The sequence below is a fragment of the Mustela nivalis genome (assembly GCF_964662115.1).
Source record: "Mustela nivalis genome assembly, chromosome: 11".
Lineage (NCBI taxonomy): Eukaryota > Metazoa > Chordata > Mammalia > Carnivora > Mustelidae > Mustela > Mustela nivalis.
Window position 1 is genome coordinate 78,532,394 of NC_139030.1, and position 18,515 is coordinate 78,550,908.

Here is an 18,515-nt window from a genome sequence, read left to right on the forward strand (position 1 = left end):
CAATTTAGTCTGTTTTTTAGCCATAAAATAATTTATTTTACAGAAAAGCTGCAAGTGCAATAGAACAGAACTCCTACATATCCCTGACCCAAAGTCTCTAATGTTAACATTTACTTTACCATTCTCTCTTGAGATAGACAAAATTTTTCTGAGCCATTTAGATATGGACCTTCTTTTCCTAAATGTATCTTCTAAAAATAGGGACATTCTTTTATATGACAAATATAGCAAAATTATCAAAATAAGGAAATAAATATTTTGAGTTTTTATTATCTAATCCACAGACTAGTCAATTTATTATCTAATCCACAGACTAGTCAATTATCTTAATAAAGTCCTTTATTGCAAAAGGAAAAGGATCAATCACCCGGTACAGAATCCATAACCGTCTTGTTGTCTTTAATCTGGAACAGTTTCTTGGTGAACAGTTCCTTCATGCATCTTTGTCTTCATGACCCTGACATCTTTGAAGAGCACAGGCCAGTTATTTTTTAGTATGTTCCTTTATATTGGTTTTCTCAAAACAAAATTTCTGTCATGCATGTAAGTCATGTTGTAAACTCCTCAGTGCATATCAGGAGCGCTCCTGATATGCACTGAGGAGTTTACAACATGACTTAATCCCATTCCTGGGTGATGTTAAGTGAAATAAACCAGGTTTCTCCAAAATAAAATCACATTTTTCCCTTTGGGATTAAAAAAATCTTGTAGGGAGATACTCTGAGACATTTTCTATATTTTTATTGTTTGGGGGCTTTTAAATTGTAGCTTTAAGTACTTCTGGGGACACCTGGGTGGGTAAGTCAGTTAAGCACCTGTCTTCAGCTCACATCATGATCCCAAGGTCCTGGGATCAAATTCCACATCAGGCTCCTTGCTCAGAAGCTCCTTGCTCAGGCCTCCTTCTCCCTCTGCCTGCTTCTGCCTGCTGCTCCCCCTCCTTGTGCTTTTTCTCTCTCTGACAAATAAATAAATAAAATATAAAAAATTTTTCAAATTAAAAATACTTCTGAAATATATTTTGATATACTCTGTCGATAACATTCTGACTTTCCCTTTACTGAATAAACAATTTTTTCCATACCGAACTGCTGAAATTCACTTATTTTATGATAACTTCATACACCTAATACAGAGAGAAATTATAGCATATCTCAGAATCTACTCTATCGATCTGTACCTAGTCTAGTTACAGACTACTGTAGTTGCCACACGTTTATATTACAAATTATTGCCTATAAACACAGATACATTTAGTATCTAAGTAAAGCCAATCTTATTTCTTCTTCGGTTTACAATTTCTTCCTAGTTAATTTTACTTCTTAAAGCACAGCATTCTCATTCCCAAAGCCAGTTATGAATCTTACATGCCAGACTGCCAAGAAGGAAGATTAACCAAGGTTTTGGTTTCTCTCTCTCCACAGAGAAAGTTTTCAATTTTTACATTTTCCAGAATATAACTAGAACAGACAAGGTACTGAGCAAGGGAGGAGAATGGGCAAGTTAACATAATCACATTTCTTTTTGAACTGAATATTAAGAACCAGTTTTATTTACTTGCCATGATATGAAATAAGAACTGTTTGTGGATTACCAGTGGTTTAAGGATAGCATTAAATAACAGCGAACCAACTCTAACAAGAACACTACTCATTCAGTGTTTAACTCAATCTAAGGCTCAACGATAATAATTGATTTGTACTGACACTGCTATTGTCTGGTTGTCCTGGTGACTAAAGGCATGCATTTGCCAGACAGCTGACTAAGGCTGGGAATGTAGCCTTTGGCTGAGGAATAGAGAGACTAAACTGCCCCAAATGCAAAACAAGCCTCTGAAGTAAACCTGTTCTCTACCATATTCTATGTAAATGAATGATCAGAAGAAGAAACATTTAGTTTTCTTTAAACATATGCAAATACAAGGGTGACTCATCGGTTGATAAAAAAGGAAAAAAAAAGGAGGAATATTCAGGCAAAGCTCTTCAAAGCAGACATGAGGTTTGCAGAAGAGCTGAGTTTTAAGTAGGTTTCCAAAAGAGATTATTTCCATGTCCAAAAGGGGACAATTTGAGCATTACTAGGAATACTACAACAGACTAAATACATCAAGTAATGTCATAATAATATTTAAAAAAACACACCTAGTTGGTCACTGTTGAAGATGCGATGGAACTAACTCATTTTGAAAACAGTTAAATACTGAGAACCACAGCAAACAGAAACTGGAGAGGAAACTAGGTATTTTCTTTTTGTTTTGTTTTTTTAAAGATCATCACTAGAAAGTAGGACCCAGTCAGTGTCAACCAGAGCTGTGTAAAATTTGAACAGAAATTCACAATTCTTAAAAAGGAGATTCCTGCAACCACAGTAACTGGGGAAAAAGGGGGGGGGGCAAATCCAGGGAGGGAGGGAATCAGAGACTAGGAGTCACAAAACCTGCAGAACTCTACCAAGATCTCTGGCTCACCCTTAACCTAAGCATGTATGGGGCCACTCCAAACAATTAGAGACTAAAAGAACTAAAGCAGAGATTTTAACTGGTATCCTCATGAAAAGCAGTGTGTGCTAAAGTAAAAAGTGAACAGAAGAGGGGCGCCTGGATGGTTCAGTGGGTTAAAACCTCTGCCTTTGGCTCAGGTCATGATCCCAGGGTCTTGGGATTGAACCCTACACATCAGGCTCTCTGCTCCGCGGAGACCCTGCTTCCTCCTCTCTCTTTCTGCCTGCCTCTCTGCCTATTTGTGATCTCTGTCAAATAAATAAATAAAATCTTAAAAAAAAAAAAAAGTGAACAAAAGAAACAAACAAAACCAATACCTTTAAGGGACAAAACAGAATCCACAGGATCTACAACCTACCATTTCCAATATGCTGGATATAATCCAAAATCACTAGACACACAAAGAAATAGCAAGGTGTGACCTACAACCAAAAGAAAAGCAATCAGTAGGGACAGATCTGATAGGACGAGGACTTTTGAATTAGCAGACAATGATTTGAAGCTGATGGTATCACCATACACAAGAGCTTACAATGATTAAAACTATGAAATCTCAGCAGAGAAATAAAAACTATAAAAAAGAACCAAATGTGAGAATGCAAGCTGGTGCAGCCACTCTGGAAAACAGTATGAATGATCCTTAAAAAGTTGAAAATAGAGCTACCCTATGACCCAGGAATTGCACTACTGGGTATTTACCCTAAAGATACAAATGTAGTGATCCAAAGGGGCACTTGCACCCCAATGTTTATAGCAGCAATGTCCACAATAGCCAAACTAGGGAAAGAACCTAGATGTCCATCAACAGATGAATGGATAAAGATGTAGTGTGTGTATACACACACACACACACACACACACACACACACACAAACAAACAATGGAATACTATGCAGCCATCAAAAGAACGAAATCTTGCCATTTGCAACAACATGGATGGAACTGGAGGGTACTATGCTGAGCAAAATAAGTCAATCAGAGAAGGACAATTATCATATGATCTCTCTGATATGAGGAATTTGAGAGGCAGAATGGGGAGTTGTGGGGGGTAGGGAAGGAAAAAAATAAAACAAGATGGGATCAGGAAGGGAGACAAACCATAAAGAGACTCTTAATCTCATGAAACACACGGAGGGTTGCTGGGGGGTGGGGGGATAGGGAAAGGGTACCTGGGTTATGGACATTGGGGAGGGTATGTGCTATGGTGAGTGCTGTAAAATGTATAGGCCTGATGATTCACAGACCTGTACAACTGGGGCAAATAATACACTATATGTCTATTTAAAAAAAAAAAAAAGAAGAACCAACTGTAAATTCTAGAAATGAAAAGTATCAAATTAATTCTAAATAAAAAAAAAAAACTACAGTATGGAGATAACAGAAGAATCAGGTGGGGAAAAACAAATTATTCATTCTGATGACTGGAGACTGGAGCTGAAAAAAGCAGCTAAGTAAACTTGAATACATAAATTGATAGAAATGTGAAGAATCAAAGATTGAGAAAAAAAATTAACAGAGCTTCAGGGACTTGTAGGACAATATCAGAATGTTAACATATATGCCGGTGAAGTCTCAATTTCAACATAATTTGGGGGGCACCTGGGTGGCTCAGATGGTTAAGCGTCTGCCCTCGGCTTAGGTCATGATCTCCGGGTTCTAGGATCAAGCCCCAGGTCGGGATCCCTGCTCAGCGGAGAGTCTGCTTCTCTCTCCCCCACTGCCTCTCCCCTCTGCTTGTGCTCTCTCTCTCTCTCTAATGAATAATTAAAATCTTTAAAAATAAATAAAATAATCTCGAAGACAAAGCTCAGCAAACACTATGAGTATAAACACAAACATATATACACTTGCAAGGCATGCATAGGCACATCATAGTCATACTTTAGAAAACAAAGATAAAGAGCTTTAAAATGGCCTATCACTACAGAGCAACAACAATATAAATATCATATAATATACTCTTTTCAAAGAAGAATATTACCAAGGATAAAAAGAGGTACTGTGTAATGACACAATGACACCTTTATCAAGACGACATAGTAATAAATGTCAGTCCCTAACAACAGTTTCAAAATAAATGAAGCAAACAATAAAATAGGAGGAAATATGCAGATCCACAATCATTTGTTAACTGCTCTATCAGTAACTGATAAATCACCTAGACAAAATCAGTAAAGCAGACCTACAAGAACTGAACATTATTAACCACAAACCTATAAATGACATTTACAAAATACTATACCCAACAACTTCAGAAACAGATTCTTTTCAAATGCACATCATATGTTCACCAATACAGACTATGTGCTGGACCATAAAACAGGTCTCAAAAAGTAAGAAAGTGTTGAGAGAACATACAGAGACTGTTCACTGACAAAAACAGATGTAAATTAGAAGCTGATTAGAATAAAAGACCTACAAAAATGCCAAACATGTGGAAATTAAGCAATCACTTTTATATAATCCATGGATCAAAGAAGAAATCACAGGAAAACTGAAAACATTTTGAACTGAATGACAAAACACAACATATCGAAAATTGTTCAAAGCAGATAAAGCAGAGGAGAGAAATTTATTGTTTTAAAATACTAGAAAAGTGAGCTTTCAAATCAATGATTTTAGGCTCTACTTTAAGCAAAGAAAGAGCAAATAACACAGCAAATAGAAGGAAAAAATAATAAAGAGCAAAACTGTTATAGAATCTGTACACTTTTAAAAGGGGCTCTCATTAATGTTAATAAATATGACAACTTACATGAAACAGGCAAATTCCCTGAAAAATAGAAATCATCAAAACTGATACAAGAAACAGATAATCTGAATAACCACAGTGGTCACTTTCATTCTCTGCCCCAGTGACACTCAGATCCCAGCATTCTTCCTGTCCTAGAGACCCCAGTCATCTCAACTTGAGCAGCTGGCCAAAGATGATGGGAGTCACCCACTCCCACGTTAAGATCCCAACACTTGGTACAGAAGGTGCCAACAGGGGGAAGGGGAATGGGGACGGCCAGGGGGGCAGCCGGGGCTTGGTCCCTATGTCAAACAACAGTAGATCGCTAAGTGGGACATATAAAAACAGGTAACTGGCCAAATTTGGGTGGAGGTGCGGGGGACACAGTATGCCAACTCCTGATCTAGACATGTAGAGTATTCTTCAAAGAAAGGGAAACTAGACTTGCACTAGCTGACCTCAAGATTGATTGATGTGGCACTGGTGTAAGGACCAATGAATAAATGAATGAAACCGAACACAGAACCCTAAAAAAAACATAATCATTCTTACATGGTCATTTCATGTTTGACAAAGATTTCAAGGCAATCCATTAAGAAAAGTGTTTTTAACAAATGGAGCTAGAACAGCTGTATATATTCATAGAAAAATATGAACCTCTAGCAGCAATGTCCACAACAGTCAAACTGTGAAAAGAGCCAAGGTGCCCCTCAACAGACGAATGAATAATGAATATGTGGTCCATATATACAATAGAATATTACTCAGCCATGGGAAAGGATGAATACCCAACTTTTATGTCAGCATGGATGGAACTGAAGGAGATTATGCTAAGTGAAATAAGTCAAACAAAGCAAGTCAATTATCATATGGTTTCACTTATTTGTGGAACATAAGAAATAGCATGGAGGACATTAGGAAAAGGGAAAAATGAAGGGAGGGGGATCAGAAGGGGAGACAAACTGAGAGAGGCTATAGGCTCTGGGAAACAAACTAAGGATTTCAGAGGGGAGGAGATGGAGAGATGGGTTGGCCCATGATGGGTATTAAGGAGGGCATGTATTGCATGGAGCACTGGGTATTATAAGCAAACAATGAATCATGGAACACTACATCAAAAACTAATGATATGATGTATGGTGACTAACAACAACAAAAAAATGAACCTCAACCTCTAGTACACCATATACTAAAATTAATTTGAGATTGATCATAGATGTAAATGTAAGAGCCAAAGTTTTCAAAGCCTCTAAAATAAAATGAGATTATGATGATTTAGAAGGCAAAGATTTCTTAAAATAGAGCTGAGAATGCTCTAACTATAAAACTAGAAACATATAAAATTCATCAAGAAGACAAACTTTTGCTTGTCAGAAGACCCCAATAAGAAAATAAATGAGAAAGCCATAGACAAAGAAAATACTCACTAATCACAGATCTTACAAAGAATAAACAAATTTTTATCTAATCATATAATAGAAAAGTACTAGGTAATAAAAAAAAAAGGAACTATATGTATCCACATCCATAACTTTCAAAATAACAAAAAAAAGCACACATTTTATTTATATAAATACGAATAAAAATCAAAACATTGGTTGCCTCTGGAGGGGATTAAATATGAAGGAATGACAGGGAATTTCGTGGGAAGATGGTCATGTTCTTTATTTTTGCAGGGGTCTGGGTTGTCAAAATGGATATACTTATTAAAAACTCTTTCCCAAGGTAAGATTTTTATAATGTAAATTATACCTCAAACAATTTTTAACAAATACTGAATTTCAATTAATGATATCCTAAAGATTTAAGTGGTGATGTGAACCAATGTTTGCAGCATACTTTGGAATATAAGAAAAATATAAGATGGATTGACTAATGCACAGATACATACATATATGCTAAAGCAAACATAGCACAGTATCTACTGTACCTGCGTAATTTTTCTGCTTTTAGGTATATTTGAATTCTTCATAATAAAATGTTAGGAGACGGAGGGGCAGAAGACAGGCAAATCTGGTCATTGTGCTGCGGCTTCGAGCAGCCTCTGCTAAGACGAGATCGTGCCACGACCATCCATGAGAAGGGGCTCTGAGAGGCACCGCAGCACGTAGCTCAACGTGGGAAGCAGAGCCGCTGCTCCATCACAGCGCTCGCACTACTGGGAGACCCCACTCACCTTCAGTAAGATCTAGAGGATGAAGCTGCAACAAGTTCTCCAACAGAAGATGACTGCTCACAATCATCCCATCCTTGCAAAGATCCTAGAGTTACAGGCCAATATGAGACTGTCCTTGGGGAATCGGTGGAGCCCACAGTCGAACAGAGGACTAACAAGACACAATCTAAAACTCTATGAAGTTCTTGCTGGGCATGGCCTTTGCTTATTCCTTCCCAAAGCTGACCTTGCCTGTGCAGGATGGCTTGACTTTCATGAAACAGATGAAGAAGTCTTCAATGTCATCACCAATTCCTCAAAAATCTATGGGCCCAGAGCCTGTTTCAACTTTCTTCTTAACAGTTCACAAAGTACCCCACAACCAGACGGCACCCTGTGCTGCCAAGATGAGTGCCAGCTGCTATCACAGAAGCCAAACAGACTTCCTGCTCTGTAGTTAAGAATTAAACATCAATCATGAGGAAGCTGTACAACAGCTGACACTGGAGCAGTGGAGGAAACACGGATGAGGGACTATGCTTTAGAGGTGTGCCACAGGGTACCTGTGCCGTAGGTTTGACTGCAAGGCCTAAAGTAATCTGAGCTGTTATGTTTCCCAGGGACATAAGATGGCAGGGCCCCCAGGTTACAGGGTATCCAGCTCCACTGGTCTGAGGCCCTCACTCTCAGAAGCAAAACTGGCTTGTTCCCTGAGTCCAAGGGATACAGGGCCCAAGAAGTTGCCTGGTCAGACTGTGACCATCTAGTCTCTGATCCTTTATCAGCAGTACAGTTTCAAAACCCATATTAACCACTCACAGCATGTGGACCTTACTTGTATTTTGTATAAAAACTCTTATAAGAAGGAAAAAATGAGATTTATGAAATGAAAGAAATTTGAATACGTGCTAGATAACTAGATTATTATTAATTTTTATGGATGTGAAAATGGTATATATTGTGATTATATATTTTTTTAAAGTCCTTGTGTTTTAGAGATAACATCACTGGAGAGTTTATAGATGAAATTATAGGTCTCAGATTTGCTTCAAAATAATAAAGGAGAAGCAAGACCATGAGTTGGTAGAAGTTTGTTATATCATTCTGTCTCCTTGCATAGATATATGAACATCTCCACAATAAAAAGGTTTAAAAGGAACAAAAAAGACTAATAATTTCTATTTTTAATTAAATCCAAGTAAGTTTTTAAAAAGATAACACACTAATAACAAGAAACAAACAAAAAGCTGAGATAAAAAGCAGCTAAAATGGCTGAGGCCAATAAACTAGAAGGAAATAAATCATGTGAACTTGGATACCAGTGCAAAAAAAAAGTTTAATAAATGCTCAGAACAGTAGTTACAACCTAACATCTAGGTCTTTCTTCAGTACTCCGGGTTTTCAGCCACCACTGGAAAAGAGCATGCAAAACAAAGGTACAAAACAGGTACTTCTGGGCACCTGGGTGGCTCAGTGGGTTAAGCCGCTGCCTTCGGCTCAGGTCATGATCTCAGGGTCCTGGGATGGAGTCCCGCATCGGGCTCTCTGCTCAGCAGGAGCCTGCTTCCTCCTCTCTCTCTCTCTCTGCCTGCCTCTCTGCCTACTCGTGATCTCGCTCTGTCAAATAAATAAATAAAATCTTAAAAAAAAAGAAAAAAAAAAAAAACAGGTACTTCTCACAGATTACAAAGGAAAACGAAGCTCAGGGAAAGAGTTTGCCCAAAGTGACAAGATTCATTTTATTAGTGGTGCTGAAACCAGACCACAAATTATTTTGAGTAGTCAGGTGTCTTTAGTTGCTATACTGGTTGTCTCAAATGGTGGTCCCTAGCCCTCAGCTTCAGAATCACAGTGGGGTTCTGGCCAAAAATGCAAATAGACAGTCCTTTCCCTCATCCAGGATGAGAATCTCTGGAGAGTAACACCCAGGACTTTTCACACAGAAAAGTAAATATTAAAAAAAATTTACTAAGAGTAATTCCAATGAAACTCACATGGATCTTAAGTTTCAAACTCCCTTGGGTATATATAGTCTTGTACCTTTTCACTGCTGTATGTGTAATGAAAAGGTATATAAGATTATGCCACAGAAATGTCTCTTATGTTTCAAAGGTAATAAAACCAACACAGAAGAACTACAAGAGCAATAAAAATTTTGTGTCGGGGTACCTGGGGGGCTTAAGCAGTTAAGTGACCAGTTCTTGGTTACCACTCAGGTCACAACCTCAGGGTCCTGGGATCAAGCCACATGTGGGACTCTGCTGAGTGGGGTGTCTGCCTGAGATTCTCTCCTTCGCCCTCTCTCTGTCCCTGCCTCCCACTCACTCAGGCACTCTTTCTCTAGCTCTCTCTCAAATACATAAATCTTAAAAAAAAAAAATTGTGCAGCATCTTAGAGTGAATACTATATATATACATACACATACAAATATATATATATATACATATGTATATATATATATATTTATATATATAAATTTTTAAAGTATGAGTGGGGGTTTTATAGTCCCTTTCAGCCACAATATTCTTGGAAGACCTGACAGGAGAGTAAAAATTTGATAGGACTTAAAAAAAGATTCACAATAAATAAAACAGCATAGGCAAAAGGGCAAGAAAACGAATACGGACAGCAAATATGGAAAACAAAACAGAGATCACTACAGTTAAAACATTTCTGCTGGGAATGAAGCAAGATTAAATAGGAAGGTTATAAAAGGATTTACACTGAGAAAAGAAAACTTTGGAATGTCACAGACCAGGAGTCTTAAGCCCACCACCTACCTGTAGATCAAATTGGGACATCAGCATGCACTGCCCCTGATCTAACAATGGTTTTTACATGTTTAAAGGATTATTTTTTTTTAAATGCTTTTTTCAAACAAGTATATGAAACAGTGACTATGTAGATGGCCCACAAAGCCTACAATATTTACTGGTCCCTTACAGAAATAGTTTGCAAACTTCTGCTAAAAGCAACACAGTAAGTGTAAATACTGGAATAACGAGTCTGTAACTTAGCTCTGCACTCAATAATGACATCAAATATGTTGTTACTAAAATAAGAGCCAACTTTTGCTATTACTATTTAAGCTCACCATAAAGGTTAAAATATCCCCAGAGTTTAAATACATAAAACAAATATTAATGTATACACTTTTGAATTCTATGAAAACTAAAAAAATCTTTCAAATAATAAAACCACTCAGCACAGGGAGTAAAAATATTGATAATCCTTCCCCTATAATTTCTATTATCTCAGATTTTGACTCAATAAACATCTGATACATAAATAAATATCTACATTACTTGGCAAAAACTACACTAAAAGCTTTCATAGGTTGCCTGACTTCAAAATATTTTAGGGGTGGCTGTGTGACTCGGTTGGTTAAGCATCTGCCTTTGGTTCAGGTCATGGTCCTGGGGTCTTGGGCTCCTTGGGACTGAGCTCCTTGGGCTCCTTGCTCAGTGGGTAGCCTGTTTGTCCTTTGCCATTCTCCCTGCTTATGTGCTCACGCACTCTCCCTCTCTCTCTCTCTCTCAAATAAAATCTTTAAAAAAAAAAAAAAGAGAGAGATGAATACAATACTTCGAACCTACATGATATTTCCATAAGCTGATTCACAAGTCATTCAAAAACTCACTGTCTTTGCTCTGATAATGTCCTAAACAATCTTCCTAATATTGGTTATCTACTTTTCATAGTCCATGATTCTGTACAAAGAACCACCATTACGTACTATAGATTACAGGATTGGATGATTTAGGAAATAACCACTAGTGTGCTGTTTAACCTCATAACAGACTAGGTATATATAAAATATCATAAAATGATACCTGGATATTCCAGCAAAACTATCAGAGCATGTGAATTTAGAATCTTACATTTTTTTTAGAAACTAGTATTTTTTTGTGGTAGTGCTTGCCTGTGGTTATAAATGGCTCCAATCTTTCCCAAAGATACAATTTAATTGCCGTTTAAAAGCTCTGAATAGTTTGTTTCATAAAATAAGGCCTATTTAATCATAAGTATAACTTCCTGAAAAATATTATGTCTCTGTACTCTCAAAGCACCTGCAACTCACAAATGAACCCCCCCCCTTTTAAAGATTTTATTTATTTGTTTGACAGAGAGACAGAGAGAGAGGGAACACAACAAGCAGGAGGAGTAGAAGAGGGAGAAGCAGGCTTACCACCAAGCAGGGAGCCTGACACAGGACTCGATCCCAGGACTCTGAGATCATGACCTGAGCTGAAGGCAGATGCTTAACGACTAAGCCACCCAGGCACCCTGAAGCCCCTTCTTACTCTTCAACCAAAATGGAATTGACAGAAATAATTTTTCTTGTCTCTCTCCCCCCACTAAACTCTTTAGTGTTACATAATGGCAAAATCATACCTGCTTTTGCTTATCCCTGTATCTCTGGTACCCAAGGGGATAGTCCCTGGTATACAGTAGGTGATTAATGAATCTCTACTTCAAAAATGAAAAATGAATCCATCATAATGGTTAATAGAGAAGAACACCTTACTTTATGGGTTTATTGTTTTAGAAGGATTTTTTTTAAAAGCAGCAGTTTGTTTTGTGGGTTATTTTAACAATCTAGCATAAAAATTACCAAATACTGTCAAAACACATGATTTCCTCTGTGTAGACTGTATGCCTGTGGAGCATCAGTAGTAACTCTTTTATTCTCAGGCCTAAAACATAATTATGAAGAGTTCATTTGCACCAGAAAAGAAAAACTGATGCTTCAAGATAAAATTACAAATACATTTTCTTTTTATTGAATTATGTATAGCTCTGATCCCCAGCCCTCCTTCCATTAACTTTAATAATCAGAAGTTAAACCAATAGGGCGCCTGGGTAGCTCAGTGGGTTGTGATCTCAGGGTCCTGGGACCAAGTCCCTCATCGGGCTCTCTGCTCCACAGGGAGCCTGCTTCCTCCTCTCTCTCTCTCTCTCTTTCTGCTTGCCGCTCTGCCTACTTGTGATCTCTCTGTCAAATAAATAAATAAAAATCTATTTAAAAAAAAAAAAAAGTTAACCCAATAGTGAAATTCCTTCAACTAGAGACCATAAATTACCCAAAGATTACCTAGATTTTTTTCAAAGTTAACATCATGATATAAAAAAAAGTATTGCAAGATAAATATGTGGATTTTTTTTTAATATTTTACTTTTGAAAAAAAAAGTTAAAACAATTTCCTCAAATAATAAGTAAAAAGTGCTTCACCACAAAATATTTTACTAACATCTGGCATACTATGGTCTATAATGTAATAATGTACATATCTGCTCGACTGAACTCACTGTAGTCGTCTGAGGATACTAAAGTAATATTCAAGTATTTTGTAAACTACATATATAGAAATTAATGATGCATTTTTATAAATACTAAGCATGTCCTTGGTACATGCTTATAAATAGTAATAATTTTATTTGCTTACCACGGCTTACAGACCAATACAGATGTACTTTATTAATGACTCAAATACCATAAGTGGCACTGCCATCAGTTTTGAGATTTTCCAAAAACAATGAATAATCCGTAATACAGTAATGAAGGAAAACTGAAATCTTCCCTAGATATACACATGTGCTAGGCCACTGCGCTGATGGTGAATTAAATGGCTTTCCTGTATCCATGTCCTTTGCCCTGTAACTTGGCAGTGCCCTCCTACTCTTTTTCCCAAATTTGGCAGCATGATTTTCTTTGGTAGGTTTTTCACAACTGTAATGCAAGCATTAAAACAGATTAAAGTTAAACATACAAATGACTACACAGGTTTTCCTACATATAAATGACTGGAGGAACATTCAAAGCATGTGGAACATAGGTTAATTCATCACTCTCTGAGTCATCCAACACCCACTGTGCTTACCTACTTAAGCCTGTAATACTGGAATCATGAACCAAATATGCCCCTCAGAACACTAAGCCCCCTGGACAGAGTAGAAGAACCCAGACTGCTGTCAGTCAGTTTACTGTTAACTGGTGAAGCACTTCTCTTCAGGCATGACCCATTCATGCACAAGATGTATAACAGTAGTTTCTTTCTTTCTTTTTTTTTTTTTTAAGATTTATTTATTTATTTGACAGACAGAGATCACAAGTAGGCAGAGAGGCAGGCAAAAGAGAAGAGGAAGCAGGCTCTCTGCTCCACAGGGCTCGATCCCAGGACCCTGACCTGAGCCGAAGGCAGAGGCTTATTAACCCATTGAGCCACTACTGCCTCAACAGTAGTATCTTTTTAAACCAAAATTTAAGTGATTAAGTATGGCCCTTTCCAAACTACTGACAGATGACACGAAGAATACAGCAACATGTTTTGGAATGAAAAATTAAGATTTGTATACTTTTCTCTATGCATGTTATATTTATGATTTAAATGTTTAAATAAGGTAAACTGATAATGAAGCATCTGCGTTTGAAGTCTATGAAGTTTTAAAGTTGTTAACCACTCTGCATTTCCTATCAATCCTCACCTTCTATGCATCTCTTAAGTTTTTAAAAACACAGATACTGTTACTATTGTTAAGAATTAAATATACCCAGCACAATACTTTGGTTCTAAGATGTTCTTAGGGACACAATGTGTGTGTGTCTTCCTTAACAAACATTTAAAAAGTTGGTATATTTTCTAATAGTATAAATTTCCCTTCTTTGTGCACTGTGTTTGATGTGCCTTCAGTATCTTTTCCTGCCACAGGGTACCTTGCTAGTCAGAAGAGCATGTGACTTTTGATCTCAGGGTCTTGAGTTCAAGTCCCACGCTGGATGTAGAGATTACTTATAAACAAACTTAAAAACAAATGAACCAAACCAGTATCTTCCTGCCAGCTTAGGTCCTAACTGTTTTATCTCTATGAGATCTTCCAATCCTGTCCTTTTCACCAACAAATTGAGCCTCTTTCCATATTCATACTTCTGAAACTTTTTATTGTTACCATTAATTATCTAATACATACTATCACTGTTACATTATCTGTCTCCCCAACTAGATTTTAAGCTGTCAGCTAAGCCTATGAAAAATGCCTATAAATGCATCTGCAGTACCTAGCACAGCAAGTGCCTTGGTGAGTGTTTAAGTGGTCTACCGATTTGTACAACTCTTTTTAGGATTAATATTCATGAACCCATTCCAGTCATCTCTAAGTTTACATTCTTTTTCTATTTTTATATGAGTTGCCCCAAATCAAGGATGTCTTTGTATATATTCTAAATTTATTTTGCTATCAATCTTTATGACTGCCATATTTGACAACATGATTGAACCCTGAGGACACAAGGCTAACTGAAATAAGCCACTCACAGCAGGACAAAAACTGATTCCACTTACATGAGGTATCTGAAACAGTCAAACTCACAGAAGCAGAAAGTAGAATGGCAAATGGCAAGGGCTCAGAAGGGGGAATGGGGAGTTGCTTGTTAGTGGGTACAAACTTCACTTACGCAAGACGAGGAAGTTCTAAAAAGACTTAAGGTACAACACTATCCCTCTTTCTAAGAACACTGTATTGATAGTTGTAACTTTTTAAAAAGAGGAGATCTTATGTTAAGCATTCTTACCAAAATTAAAGTTTCTTTCAATCTTAGTATGTGGAGACCAGTCTTCACCCAAACTTAGCTACTTCCTGACAGGTACAGATGTTTTTACTTTCTTCTCCAATGGACCGTTACTATTTTAGTTCTACAACTCTGAATTTATCTGAATAAATACTCTGAATTTAGATTTTTAATCTAAGAACAGAATAATATTTTTCTTTGCTTTTTTAAGATTTTACTTATTTGACAGAGAGAGATCACAAGTAGGCAGAGAGGCAGGCAGAGAGAGCGGGGAGGCAGGCTCCCTGCTGAGCAGAGAGCCCGCTGTCGGGCTTGATCCCAGGACCCTAAGACCATGACCTGGGCCAAAGGCAGAGGCTTAACCCACTGAGCCACCCAGGTGCCCCCAGAATAATATTTATTTCTAACTCCACATTCTGATGTCCAAAATATTGTACTCTAGGCCAACATTCTAAGAGTGCAACTAAAAGTTTACACTACTGGTCTAACCTCAAATTTCATATATAAATAGTTCAAACTGTATTTCAATTGGTAAATATATTATTCTATACTTACAGCCATTACAAATCGTCTGCCCTTCCCTCTAGCTTTAGATTTTCCCCATCAGTCTGGAAGTTGATTATGCAAAATAATTTTTTATCAGCAAAATAGTGTGTTCACTTCTCTATATCATGTATTAAAAATATTTCATAGTTTTTAATTTATACTTCTTCACTGTTTTAGAACCAAAATGAAATGTGCATAACAAGAAGGCAGCAAGTTTAAGATACTACTATCAAAATGTTAAGGAAGAAAGAGAGGCAAATTATAAAATGTTTACATATAACATCTCAGGATGAAAAAGACTAAAACTAATAAAATCTTAAAACAACTTTCTATCAAAAATATGCAAGCAGAATAGTATAACTAAAGTAGTATTTCCTTCCTATTAAATAAGGAATAATGGTTATTATTAATCAATTAGGATGACTGGCTCAATCTTATCCCAAAATGTCCACTTTTCTTGTCAATTTTATAGTTTTTTCAATTATTAGATCACACTTTTACCAACAGCATGGTAAAACCATAAAACCAAAAACAAGAAAGCAATCAGAATGCAATTACTGGAAACCCATTAAAGCAGAGTTAGAAGGAAAAAGCTCCCCTCCAAATTCTTACTGGGTTCCCCCTTAATGATGAGCTGCCCCCAGCATTGCCAGCCCCCTTTCCTCCCAGCATCTGCTCAACAGAAAGTTCGGCATATAATAAGAAGGCATGAGGGGACCTCAAGTAAAAGCTGATCACACAATGGCCTAAGAGAAGTTTACTACAGTACCACAAAGTTATTTCTCTTTCTCGTTCTCTCTCTTTTGGCCTTTTAAAGCAAAAACTAATGGTTACTCCAATACTAGATGTCCTCCAAAAATGCCTTTTACATTCAACACTGATGAATTTTGGATGCATGTTTCACCTCAGGATAAAGGCATTTATTAGATATTTAGTAGATATTAATTCTAAGTACATTATTAAATGAGTAATTCTAAAATAGCTAAATATAGAATACAAAGATAACTTTTTAGACAGTGAAATTCACCATTCTAAGCAACTTATTAAATCTTATTAAAATGACTGCCAACAAAAAAGTTAAAAATTATAAAAACACTTACTTCATTTCCGTGTTTTTGCAGAAATTCAATTTCTTGTTGTGTGAATGTTGTCATGGAGATAGATTTTACCCTGTGTGGTGGATTTAACCCTCTCCTAAAAGATAAAATATTTACAAATTTATTACTATGTATCTTAAAAATTACACATCAATGTAAAACATTTTTAATAGCACATTTAAACATTTAAAGTGAAGAGTGTTTGCTTATAAACTAAAAGTATTAAACTATTAATCCCCATAACGATATGTCAAGGTAAGTTAGGTTCACACTAAATAATGCATTTAAATATAAATTCAAGTACCATCTAGTTAGGAATACATGGCACCTGTAACACATGAGCTTCTAGGAAATAAAATATTGCTTTACTGTGTTTCTAATGGAAGAAGACTATGTAAGAACTCTATGGTAAAGAATTAAAAAAGTAATTAACCATTTAAATATTTTCACATTTCCTAAGAAAATGACAATATTTTGTTAAGCTTGGAGCTATACACATATTCTAATCAAATAGCCATTACATTTAAGCTTGAGGCTGATTTGAAAACTGAAAACTAACCCAAGAAAACTGGAAATTATTAACCCATAAGAATGAAGTCTTACCTCTCCTTCAATTCAAATAGAAATTTATAGTAAAGGACATTTTCAATCACCTCAGAAAGTAGTAAGTGCTCAAGAAGAAACTTAAAAGACATGAGGGAACTCGAGAAATACCTGGATACATGATTAAATGCCTCTGAAGTTCTTTTACAGTCTTAAAGCCTTTCTGTATAGATGGCCTTAAGAAAACTTTATCTCTATGTTTCTTGATAATGTTTACAGTGCATATAAAAAACTCATAGAAAAGCACTCAGAGAAGAGTAAAAACTATTTACATTTTATCCAACTACAACATAAGTTATATATTATGTCCAACTATATATATATTTTGTCTAACTATAATATAGAGTATATATAATACTCTACCACCTACAAATATAAGGGCTAAATAATCTATGCAAAGTAACAAGTAACCTATGCAAAGTTTCATAAAATTATGTTTAAGTCATGTCCTCTGCCAAAGGCCTCATTTGGAATCCAAGTTCTAGAACAGATCATTAGTACTTTTACATATTTTATCATAGTCATCATGCTAATTGAGAGATTTAACAACAATGTAAAATAATAAATGAGCAAAAGGTCTTCCAAAAATAACCTGAAAACATTTTTGAATAAATACGGTGTATAATAATCCTGGAAATTCACAATGTTGTAATTCAACAAGAGAAATTCAGAACTAAGAGAAGTCCTCAATTATCATATCCCACTCCTCTCTCTCTGACAGAACTGTCAGAGATAGATGGTACATCTTTTGAATCATGCTTTGAATGAGGGCAAAGTACTTTATCTGTCTCATATTTTGAAGGAGGAAATCATTAAGTTGGGTTTTGTTGCTGTTTTGTTGTTTAAATTTTAAACTAACTCATTTATTTCTAACTCTTGATTAAGTTACAAATACAGAAACAAAGACTGCACAGTAGAAAAAACTGAGTACAGCAATTTCATCCTTGTAAAACTTACAAACTTTGCTATGAAAAAAACTACAGAATGAATTATTTCCAAGTAAATCTGCAATCATAAATTAAGGCTTCAGAAATATCTCCAAGGGGGCACCTGGGTGGCTCAGCTGGTTAAGCATCTGACTTAGGGTTTCAGCTCTAGCCATGATCTCAGGGTTGTGAGATCAAGCCCCACCCCACACCACACCCCTACCCTGGGTTCCACACTCAGTGGGGAATCAGCTTGAGATTCTTTCCCCACTCCCACTCCCCCCACTCCCACGTTTCTCTCTCTGTAAAATAAAGTAGATAAATCTTTAAAAGATAATAAAAATAAAAAATAAAAGTATCTTCCAAATTTCCAAAAGTGAAAATGT

The 18,515-nt window shown here is 36.3% G+C and overlaps 1 protein-coding gene across 9 annotated transcripts in view; it reads right to left on the bottom strand.

Moving 5' to 3' along the window:
* Window positions 1–18,515, bottom strand: part of AGFG1 (ArfGAP with FG repeats 1) — a 73,909-nt gene that overhangs the window by 39,921 nt on the left and 15,473 nt on the right. For all 9 annotated transcript variants that reach the window (XM_082690111.1, XM_082690108.1, XM_082690112.1 and 6 more), the window contains exon 2: window positions 16,604–16,697. In XM_082690111.1, coding sequence (XP_082546237.1) covers window positions 16,604–16,697 — 94 coding nt within the window. The remainder of the gene's footprint in view (window positions 1–16,603; window positions 16,698–18,515) is intronic.